Source organism: Monodon monoceros, unplaced genomic scaffold (genome assembly GCF_005190385.1).
Source record: "Monodon monoceros isolate NGI ecotype Baffin Bay Population unplaced genomic scaffold, NGI_Narwhal_1 Super_Scaffold_18, whole genome shotgun sequence".
NCBI lineage: Eukaryota > Metazoa > Chordata > Mammalia > Artiodactyla > Monodontidae > Monodon > Monodon monoceros.
Genome location: NW_021703774.1, coordinates 34,061,131 through 34,073,420, shown reverse-complemented (window position 1 = coordinate 34,073,420; position 12,290 = coordinate 34,061,131). Strand labels below are relative to the sequence as shown.

The following is a 12,290-nucleotide window of genomic DNA, read 5'->3' as shown; positions in this document are numbered from 1 at the left end:
AGACTATGGGTTGTCTTTTCATTTTCTTATGTGTCTTTTTAAGAGCAGAAGTGTTTAACTTTAGTGAAGTCCAATTTATCAATTTGGTTTTTTATGGATTCTCCTTTTGGTGTTGTATCTAAAACATCTTTGGCTAACTCAAAGTCAGAAGGATTTTTTCCTCAGATTTTCTTTGAGAAATTTTATAGTTGTAGATTTTACATTTAGATTGATGGTCCATTTTGAGTTAACATGTATATATGAAGTAAAGTATAGATCCAAGTTTGTTTTTGTCTGTACAATATCCAATTATTTTAGCACCATTTCTTGAAAGATTATTCTATCTCTACTAAATTACCTCTGCACTATTGTAGAAAATCAATTACCCCTAGTTGTGTGGGTCTTTTTCTGGACTTTCCGTTCTGTTCTATTGATCTATTTGCTTTTACACCAATACCACACTGCCTTCATTGCCATTGCTTTATATAAGTCTTGAAATGTAATAATATTAATCCTCCAACTTTGTTCTTTTTCAAAGTTATTTTGGCTATTTTAGGTCTGTTGCTTTTTAATATGAATTTTAAAGTGGATTTGTCCGTTTCTACCTTAAAAAAAAAGGCTACTGAAATTTATATTGTGATTGCATTGAACTTATAGATCAATTTGGGGGAAATTGACATAATAATATTGAGACCTATGAATATAGTACATCATTCCATTATTAAATAATCTTCCATTTCTCCCAGCAATGGTTTACAGTTTTCAGTGTAGAGCTGTTTTACATTTTTTGTTCTTGATTTATCTCCAAGGATTTCAAACTTTTTGATGTTATTTTAAATAGTATTTTTTTAAATTTCAAGTTCCAATTGTGTGTTGATGGTGCATGGAAATACAATTGATCTTTGTATATTGATCTTATATCCTGCTACCAAACGAAACTTTCTTATTAGTTCTACTAGCTTTTCATAAATCCATTGGATATTTCTCCCTGGATAGGCATGTCATCTATGAATAAAGACTGTTGTACTTCTTCATTTCCAATCTGGGCGATTTTTACTTCTTCTTTAATTGAATTGAGATTTAGTGATCTTGGAAGTACAGGGACCTGAGTTTTAATGCCAACTCTGCCATAACTCACTGTGTAACCTTGGACAACTCACTTTCCCTCTCTGAACCTCAGTTACCCTGTAAAGTGATCTGTAAATTCTTGCCCACCTCTAATGTTCAGTGAGACAAATAATGTACTCTGAAAGGTATTAGCACTCTGGTTTTAATCCACAGCTTCCTGCCTCCTTCCTGCCTCAGAGGGTAGGTCTCTGAGTCCTACCCTCTTCCCGTTAAGTGACTGATTCATTGTGCTCCTGACGGTTGGGTTGAACGGGAGAGTGTTCAACCTGCCAACCTTCCAGTGAATTAGGGGTGCGGCCCTATTAGTTCATTCTTTCACCAACTGTTGTTCTGCTGCCTCCTGTTGGCAAGGCCCAGTCTGCAGGGTGTGTTATCTATTTTCTAGCAAAAGCCAAAGCCATTAATTCATGAAAAAATTAACTAAGGGCCACACAAGTAGAGAAGCCAATTTCATTTAGATTTTTTTTGTTTTTAATTTTTAAAAATGCATTCCATTCTCCTGCTTTTGAATTCAGTCCTTATCAATAAAGTACTTTTTCCTGAGATAGGGTAGGCTAAAAAGCTGAAAAGACACAGTCCTGTCCTGCAGGAACTTAAAAGTCCAGCAGGGGAATGGTTCGTTTGCTCTCCATCTGTATGGAAGAAGAACGGGCAGACAAAATTATACTGGACCATGTTGGAGAAGGCATGAATCCTTGAAAACAGGGAGTTGGGTCAATCCCAAGGCACGGTGGAAATGAGAGATACAGCAGACTTTTTTTACCCTTTTTAGTCACCCTGCAACTAGATCTCATTCCTAAGTTTAGGGGATGCTCTTCCTTCTGAGCCCACCTCCCAACAGAGGGAAGGCTTGTCCAGTCTCCCTGGCATCTAGGGCATCACCTAGGTCTTTCCAATCAGATATGCTCACCTAAAATTCTAAATCCAAAACTGATGTTACAGGAACCATGCAAACCCCTCTGGTAATTAAGGCAGCAGTAGCTACATCTGATCTCCTGAAACAGCGATAGCACATCCAGTTTCTAGAATTCAGAATCATCTGTCCCAACTCTTTCATTCTACGAATGCAGTGTGGAGTAAATGAAGACCAACCAAATGAGAACAGGCAAAGGCTATTTTTTCAGAGCTTGTTATAGAAAGGGAGTCAGCCACCATCACATGTTTTGGCAGAGACTCAAAGGCCTGCAGAAGTGGGAAAGCTTTACAGGAGAAAACAAAGAAGCCATCAGGTATGCCTTGCTTGGAGGCTGCTGGTGTGAGGAAGCCATCGGTAGGTCAACTAGAAGCAGAGCATCCTATACAATTGGTTAGGGGCGCATTATTTGGCTTTTTCTGGTTCATGCTAGGCTGGAAGTGGGGACAAAAATTAGGGAAGCTGTCGGTTTTTAATCAATTCCTGACCCTTTGGATCCAGTGGCTACAAGAGTTATTGTTCGGCTTCATGAGCTGGTTGCTAGAGACTGTGGTCTGATTTCGTACAAGTCTGACTTACAGATAGCAGGCTGGCTTCCTAGGCTGTTTACTGCAGATAATGGATTAGTTTCCTGGGCTGGTTGCTGCAGACTGTGGATCAGAGTTCTACTTTTATACATGGTCTAGCCATTGTCTATTACTACATGCAATCTCTCATCAGAAACTGAGGCCCAGAGAAGTAGAGTGGTCTAAGATTCTTAATCCAAGGTCTAAGAGCTAAGAGTAATCAGAACGGATAGGTCAACCTGAGATTTAGCATATTTATCTTATCACCTCCAAAGGAACTTGTTCTGCTTGTTGAGGAAACAACGTTCAGATCCATGGAAAAATGAAGTTCAGTACAGATGTTACAGAGATAAGTTGCACCAGGAAGTTAATAGTTAGTGCTACAGCTTGGCAGGAAGGCTCATCACTTTCCCCTTCAGGCAGAAGCACTGCTATATCCAGAGCCTCTATTGATCAAGTGCTCTCTACGTACTGGGCATTCCAGCCAGGCAGCAAAGTGAAGTAGTTAAATGCACGGTTCTCCAGGCTGCCTACTCTATCATATTTTACCCTCACCATTATTAGCTGTAAACTTGAACAAGATATTTTACCTTTCTGGTCTTCAGTTTCCTCATCTGTAAAATGGGGATAACAAGGACACCTAGCTCATCATGCTCTTGTGTAAATTAAATGAGCAGGCCCTTGCAACACACTTAAAACAGTACCTGATACTTAACGTGTGCTTGTGCAAGTTAGATATGACAATCTTGTTTAGTCTTCACATCAATTCAGCGTGATAAGTAGTATAATCCTACTTTGCAGGTGAAGAAACTAAGGATAGTACTAAGGATAGTACTGTCACTGGTCCAAGATAATGAGTGTCCGAATCAGGATTTTCACTTATGTCTCTATGAAGCCCAAACTTATTATCCCTTCCCACTGAGCTTCTGAACACTAGATGCCACTTTTGGGAAAGAAGACAGTAGAGTGGGAAAGCATAGAGGGCCGTGGTAGCAGGATGTCCGGACTCAAAGCTTGGTTCTGCCCTTGCACAAATTACCATCTCTGAGCACATTTTCCCTTGCAAACTGGTAATAATAACCTACCTCACAGGATTGTTTTAAGGATTAAATAAGATAATGTATGTGAAGCTTCCAGAACAGTGCCTGGCACATGAGAAGTACTTAATAAATGACAACGATCATTTTCACTGTTAGAATTGAAAGTGACAATTGTAAACTATTCTTTAGAGTCTGTCCCTTAACGGCCCACCTTCATGAAGTTTTGTCTTAGTCTCCAAACTGGTTTGACTCTCCACTGCTGAATTCCCCATTGTTGGTACTGTGGTAGGTCAAGCAGAGACCAGAAAAATGACTTGGAGGAGGAGAAGGGTCCTGCAGGGGAGAGGAATAAACAGTCAAGGAGTGGTTACATGGTAATGTGGAGTTCCAAAAGACCAAGGCTTCCCATGGCCCAGAGTCTCAGAAGAATCAGAAATGCTTCCCAGAAAACGAAGGGAGGAGCTTCATCCTCAGTTCTGTGGGTCAACCTGAGATACGCCCTCAGCATGTCTCATGTTGGTTCTAATTTTAACACTGAGATCAGTGAAGTTGACTTTGCAACTGTGCCTTGAGAGTTAAAGCTGAGTCATTCGTCAGACTGGTCAGGGAAACCAGAAGACAGGCAACTGGAAAATCTGATAGAAGAAGGGTGATCATAATGGAGAGTATAAAAGCAAAAATGCCCTGTTTCAAAGGAATATAAAAGACCATCTCTTCCATCATCCTGAAAAGTAGGTGTTATCATCTTGTTTTCCAGAGGTTCCTAGGTTAAATTTTACAGCCCAAATCAATCAGGTAATCAGAATTGAATCATGATTTGAATCCAAGATAAAAGATCTGGAGAAAAACACACCTAGTTATTTCCTTGGTGGTGCAGTGGTTAAGACTCTGCCTGCCAATGTAGGGGACACAGGTTCGATCCCTAGTCTGGGAAGATCCCACATGCTATGGAGCAACTGAGCCTGTGAGCCACAACTACTGAGGCTGCGCTCTACAGCCTGTGCTCTAGAGCCCACGAGCCGCAACTACTGAGCCCGTGTGCCACAACTACTGAAGCCCACACGCCTAGACCCCGTGCTCAGCAACAAGAGAAGCCACCTCAGTGAGAAATGAGAAGCCCGCGCACCGCAACAAAGAGTAGCCCCTGCTCGCCACAACTAGAGAAAGCCTGCGTGCAGCAACAAAGACCCAACGCCGCCAAAAATAAATAAAAAATTTTAAAAAACCACCTAAATATTTCAGAATGGTTATCTATGGGTGATAGGATTATGAGTGATTTTCATTTTCTTCTTTATATTTTTTGTATTTTCCAAAATTTCTCTACTGGGTAGTTGTTACTTAATAATGAGAAAAAAATCAATAAAATTATTTAAACTTCATCAGGGCCGAGGATGAGGGCTGGGAGCAGAAACCAGAAGCAGTGGGAAAGCTCACTATAGGAGCATCAGTCTGCTGTTTCTGAAACTGTGGAAACTAAACTGCTAAGCTGAGGTGCTATTCAGAGTGAGCTGGGGAGGAAGGAGGCAAGCAGTCCAGGCCAGAATTGTGGCTCCTTCAAGCCCAGGGAAGCTCAGCATGAAAGGGACCTGGAACGAGAACACTGACTTAATCGTTGTTTCCAAACTCAAAGACTTAATCCAGGAGCAACCTATACCATGAGGCTGGCCAGAATCCAAAATGGAAGGACCTCAAAAGAGGGCTCATGCACCTCCCTGGGCAGGGCTCGGGAAGTACACTTTGCCCCTGTGCATTCTTAGCCCTTATAATAGAGCTTCCTGCCCATTATACTTTGTGTTGCAATGAAGACCTCTGACACAGAAGTATGAGAGCCTGAAATGAGAAGGAAAACAGTGGTACAGAGAGGAGAGTGCTCAACACCAGCAAGGAGGAAGCAGAGAGGACTGATGCCCCTCACCCAGTCACAGTCCTTTTATGTGGAGGGCAGAGTCATGGGATCAGAGCTGTGGGTGATTTAGGAGATAGAGCTGGGGATGCATTTGGTAGGGGAGAGAAGGCCCAGGTTCTCACTGGCATCTTCCTTCCCCGAAGAAGCAAGAGGTCCCTAGGTAATATGAGATTCAAGCTCATCCCCACCTGTGTTTCTACTCCTGAAGCATTTTCAAACTCCAAGCAGATATCATACGGAGAAAACTTTATTTGTAAAAATACATTCTGGCCCCAGAGGATTCCATAAATGGAAGATACACAAGTCTAGGGTTTGGGAGTTGAGTAGGGGTGGTCAGTAATTGTAAGACAAGCCTGTAATTTCACATCAGAAGTTCTTCTTCCACAACCCACGCTTAGTAGCCATTGGTTCAGTTTTAAGTATCTCTTAAAGCACTGGTGGTCAGTAAACATGTCCTTAATTTAATAAAATTCTAGCCACTCCTCTAGAATTTAGAAGGTTTGTTTACTCTATGAAAAACCTGCTCTAGTTGGGTTATAAATATAATCTGTGAATTGTTTTTGAAAGTCTCATCTTCAAATATAAAAATAAATAAGTTAAATAGCAAAAATAAATATATTAACTAATAAACACACCCAACAGTAAAAAAGATCTTATTAAAATCTGATAAAACTCTAGATTAAGAATAGGAACACATGAAGATAATCACAATAAGGAAACAAATAATAAATAAATAATATACACAGTGACCAGCACTAAATTATAAAACAAAGAGATAGTGGTTTGGGGTCATGTCTCCTGGGTACTGAGGGCTGGGAGTCTGGGCCCAGAATACTCTCAGAAGTATCACTTTCTTCCTAGTCCATCTCCTCCATCCAGCTCAGGAGAATGTCTAGCTCCCCCAAAGCCTTCACCACTGCTGCCTGAGGCTGAAGCTGGAAGATACCAAGTGAAGTGGTGAGCAACTCATAAAGAGACAATGTGGGCTCCAAGGTTAATCCTCTCCTTTCACTGGTAGGTCTATTGGAGATTGTAAACAGAGCATCGTTTTCAAAATGAAGAGCTCGAGAGACATTATGGAACCTCAAGATCTCACAAGAGGGAGGAAAAATCATTGAGTCCAATCACCCTAGTCTTACATAGAGAAACTGAGGCCCGGGGGGTAGCAGAACTGGGACTACAACTCAAGCCTCTTGAATCACAGAGATCAAAGTAATTAGGCTGTTTTTTAAAGAAAGGTGTGTGTCTGTGTGTGTGTGTGTGTGTATGTGTGTGTGTGTATGGGTTGCCTACTGTGCATCCTTCAATGGAACAAATATTTATTGTGCTAAGTAAGCATTGGGCTGGCTAGGGACTCAGAAATGAATGACACCGTCACTACCCACAGGGAATTCACAGTTGAGTGAGGGAGACAGGCAGAAGCAGGCAATTAAAATGTAGTGTGGTAAATAGATGATGGGGCCCCCACAGGATGACAGGAGCACTTAACTCTGAGAGAAGTAGCCAGTGCCTTCCTGGAGGTGATGCCTAGGCTGAGTCTTAAAGGATGAGTAGGAATTAGTGAGTGTGGAGCAGACTCCGGCCTTCCTGGCAGATGTGCAAAGGCATTGAGGTGAGAAACAGCATGGCATGGGCATGCATGAAATTGTGAGTGACTGTTTTTGAGGGTATGTACAAGTGTGTGAATGTCGGAAAACTATCGCCTCTAGTTTGTGTAGCTGGAAAGTTCAGATGTCTCTGGAGTGACTTGATGGAATCATGGCTATTCCTTCTTGACTCCCAGAGCATCTTGCAGAGACAGCACCCTTCTAGAGCCTGAATGGGTATCCCCTGGGTTAAAGAAGAGGGACAGTCCACATGACCTCAGAGGGCCATTAACCTGAGGGCTGTAACATTTCTTTGAGTATGAACATCTATCACACCCATCTATGATCTCAGTTCTAAAAACACACTCATCCCAACCAAGACCAAAACTGCATATACCTCTTCGAAGTGGCTCATAAGCTGGCTGTATTTCTCCATTGCTTCCTCCCCACTAGGGCATGTCATATGGGCATGCTGAAAAGAATACCAAAGAATGATAGATTTTATTAAAGATTCTGATTTTCTGCCCTTGCCATTGACACGAAGTAGGTGGAAGTTCTATCCTTTCACCTATAGAAGTCTTTTCAGACCTCCTTATTTAGGGTCATTAAACTGATCACCAGCTAGAAGAGGAAGCATATAGAGCTCATTGTTTCTTTTTAGAAACAGGCAGCACTGAAAGAGTTTGTGATCACTGTATCCCATCTGGCCTATACCCCCCAACCCAGTTCTAGTCTAGCTCCCTCCAGAGAGCCCCCATGGGAAAGAGAATTGGATTCCTAGGTCCTATCTTGAGATCGAGTCCGGTTGTCTGCTGATTATCTGCCTGGACTCAGTATGCACTAGTATGCCGCAGGATACCTCACCTACAGAAGAAGCATAATTTCATGGATACTAGGAAGTTATCGGTGACATCAAATAGGTAGCACTTTATAGTTCTGTAGACATTTTGCATGGAGCTTGTATTCAAAAGTAAATATAACTGAGTTCTTATTACCTAGTCACATGGCTCAACACAGATTATTAGAACTCTTGGACTCAGTTCTTCCATCCATTAAATGGGGCTAAGAATGAGCCTGATTGCTAAGTCATTGAAGCTATGTGCTGACGTGGATCCTTTTACCCAAGACCCTTAGTCACACAGAGACAGAGGTCCTTCTTGATGGTAAGAAAAGAGTTGGCGAGACCGCTGATCTTCTGGAGGATACGGTGGTCAGGGGTCTGTTAGTTTTTGAATACCCTGTCCAGGTAGAGTCTCAGTATATGGCGGAGGCGGCAGCACTGACCTGCAGGCTACAAAGAAGACTGGCGTGTTGGTGGGTGGAGGGTGTCCAGGGACAAGGGTGATGGAGATTCCCCCGACTCATATTTCCTCCCAGAAATCATACATACCAAGCATGTACCTTTGTGTCTTGCAAAGGCTGAGTCTTCCTCAAGATTCTGAGGTCAATGATTTCATCTTTGGGTTGCTAAACAGAGGAAGGCAAGATGAAAAAGTACAGGTCAGTAACTGTTGCCAGGATCTTAGACATCCAGACCTCCCATCCCCTCCCTGCCATGGCACAGTGGGCAGAGTCTCTCTCCAAAACACTTTTGAATTATGAACTACAGATATTTCCTGGGAACACATCCTCCTGGTAAGGAGTCCCCAGTCTGCCTCTTTTTGTGATCCCACTGCTGGGGGACAGAGAAAAATAAGTAGAAAAGTGGGGAGGCAGTCACAAAGCGAAAGGTGGGGTCCCTCCCTCACATAGCGCTCTGTCCTTTATCTCTGAAAATCCACTTCGAATTGCCTGAAGACTTGCGGTGATCACACAGCTTCCCAAATGGAGTGTCTTCAACCTGGCAGAAGGTGTCCAGAAGACATAAAACACAGCAGAAAGAAGGCAGAGGGGAAGACCAGAGCCTTTCATTCTGGAGACCACAGGAGATTCTGGAGCCAGATTCTGGAGACCACAGGAGCTAAGAATTCAAAGGAAAGAGCATGACTTATTGATTTCCCCGTCTCATGCCTTAAGAAGCCAATCCTGTCACTAGGGACATGCCTCCCCCAGTCCCCGATGTCCCCTGGTGAAACTTAATAGCTTCATCTGACTTCAGATGGTCTGGCACATTCATCCAACTTACTAAGAAAAAGAGAAGAGAAGGCTTCAGGTGCTTGTTCAGGGTCTGAGTATGAGTTGGTGCTACAGGTCCTGGCTCCTTTATTCTCTCCGCATCCCAGCCCCATCGTTATTGCCCAGCAGGAAAGGCCTGGAGCAGCAGGCACTTGCAATGAGTAGATAGAGGATGACATTTCAGGGAAAATGTCAGAACTTGTTTTTGCGAGTTGACATATATAGTCTTCCCTTCCAGAATGCCAATGTAGCTCACCCTTCTTGTCCCCTTAGACCCACAGAGGGACTGGGGGGAAACTGAACCTCATAGAAGCTGTTGCCAAGCCACCAAAAACATTTTGGGGAAATTGTCTGGATTTTACGTCCATCCCCAGGGCAGAGGAACTTAGCTCTATTTGGCATTTGTCTGAGATCAGATTGGTTATTTGAGGATAGTAGATTTATTTCAGCCCCGAAGACAAATAGAAAGTCAATGATTTCATAACAGTCCTTCTGCCGGGGAAAGGCAAGTTCTGATGGGCAATCTGCCTAATTCCACCTAACACTTCTCCACCCTCCTGGGGTACCTGGACTCCACAGCGCCCTCTGCAGGAAGGCAGCAGTCAGGCATACCTGGGACTAATCCAAGAGTATGCGTTTTCCTAGCCTTGTAACTGAGGCTGAGGATCAAGTAAGCCATCCCAAAAGGAAGAGGAAAAAGGTGGGAAGGAACTCATCCCTTCTTGGGATGAGGCTTGCTCTGTAAGAGGGCACTTTCTAGTAGTTGCTGAGTTTTAAGGTAAAATGATAATGCACTGAGATTAGGGAGAGTGAAACACTCACCTCAGGCACAAAATTTAAGGAGACAAAAGTCTCAGTAATCAAGATAAATAATATTTTAATGCAGTAGCAAAATTAATGAAAACAATCCATGATGAACAGAAGATTAACAATTTAAATAAAGACAGAATCTGACAGGGCCATGCTGAGCCATATGGAAACCCAGGACAAAAGGGGAAATGAGTGCCCCTATCTGTCTATCTATCTATCTATACATCATCTATCTAGCCATCTATATCTACATATGTTTATCCATCCGTCTATATCTATCTATGTATCTATATCCATATCTATGTTTTTATGTATCAGAAGTATATGATGAAAATATTAGTGATGAGTTCTCTTCCCTTAAAACCAGGAAAGTAAAATTATAATAAATTCTGTTTGGGACATAAATAACATATTTAAACTTAAAAATAATGTGAGTTGTAATGCAGCTAATTATCAAATTTTCAATAATTTTCAACTACCTTAATGTCTTGGGAAAATAATACACATAAAATAATAAAAACATATGCTGAAGAGTACGAATGAAACTATTTACAGAAGTAGACTCACAGATGTAGAAAACAAACTTATGGTTACCAGGGTGTAAGGGGAGGAGGGATAAATTGGGAGATTGGGATTGACCTATACTCAATACTATACATAAAATAGATAACGAATAAGGACCTACTGTACAGCACAGGGAACTCTACTCAATACTCCGTAATGGCCTATATGGGAAAAGAATCTAAAAAAGAGTGGATATATGTATATGTATAACTGATCCATTTTGCTGTACACCTAAAACTAAAACAACATTGTAAATCAACTATACTCCAATAAAAATTTTAAAAAAGCATATATAGAGAGGTGTACATCTTTCCTGTTTGCCTTAGGTTCCAGGATGCCTTGGTACAGCACTGGTAATCGTTACCGCTTACTGATTTTTTTCCTACGTTCCAATCAATAGGCTCGGTATACTTTACATTCATATTTACCTGGGATACTGCCACATGTAGGAAAAAGGAATAAACAAACCAAACCCTCAGAGAGAACTCTGGGTTTGAGAACTAGGTCCAAATGCCTGCTCTACAAATCCCCATCGGTGTAGGTTGTCCCAGTTTTCCCAAGACTAGGGGGGGATCCAGGGCATAGCACTTTAACTTTTTTTTTTTTTCCTCGGGACACGGGCCTCTCACTGTTGTGGCCTCTCCCGCCGCGGAGCACAGGCTCCGGATGCACAGGCTCAGCGGCCATGGCTCACGGGCCCAGCCGCTCCGCGGCATGTGGGATCTTCCCTGACCGGGGCACGAACCCGCGTCCCCTGCATCGGCAGGCAGACTCTCAAACACTGTGCCACCAGGGAAGCCTCACTTTAACTTTTAAAACTGAAAACGTCACAGGTAAATCTGGATGAGTTAGTCACTCTCCATCTATGTGACCTTGGACAAGTCAACTCACCTCTCTTGAGTTTTGTTTTCTTAGCCCCCAAATGGTTATAATTAAACTTACCCCAGAAATTTGTTCTGACATTTAAATAAAATGATGCATGATTCGTACACCTAGCATCTAGTGAGTGATCAACTCATTTTAAATAGAGAATGATGTTAGTTGCCTTGAACATAGTGGGTATATGGTAAATATATGTTAAATTCAACAATTCGATCAGCATTTATTAAGCACCCACTGTCTTGAATATCATGCTAGGTACTGGAATACAAAGATAAACATGACAATTCCCTATTCTCTAGGATATTTTGCCCTAATGCAAAGGACTCCTTTAGACATGGCCCTGAACACACCCGGCTAGATGACTAGAAGAACTGGGCTCATCCCCAGAACCATGCGAATAGTGTAGAGAGAGGGAGCTCTCTTACCTGAGTTCAGGAAGGGCTGCTACTTGTGATCTCCTAGGAGTCTGACTCAAGCTAAGAGGTTTCCAATTATGTGTGTAAGGAAGTCAGCTCCCACAGGTGAGGGCTAAAACTCCCCTGGAATTTCTCTGGTGGCACTGGACTTCCTCCCGGCCTGAGGCAGTTTAATTGCAGACTGGATTACCTCAACACCTTCCTTCTCTAAGAAGCACTTCTTTGGAGATTACTGGTTTAGTTATTGGTTAAAGGAAACCTCTTTCTTTCTGGCTTCCTTCCAGAAGGAAGGTAAAATGGTAATCAGAACAGAAAAGATCACTGAATTACAGAACTGGAAGAGAATTCCAGGAGGTGCTTTTTCCTCCTCCTCTAAATCCAGTTC

General features: G+C 42.3%; 1 protein-coding gene across 1 annotated transcript; it reads right to left on the bottom strand.

The window, feature by feature from the left end:
• Positions 1–6,389: 6,389 nt before the first annotated feature.
• IL20 (interleukin 20) lies at positions 6,390–9,843 on the bottom strand. Its single transcript, XM_029226899.1, is given in 6 exon segments — positions 6,390–6,467; positions 7,516–7,590; positions 8,257–8,409; positions 8,520–8,585; positions 8,874–9,030; positions 9,800–9,843. Coding segments are annotated over 6 exon segments (573 nt in total).
• Positions 9,844–12,290: the final 2,447 nt, after the last annotated feature.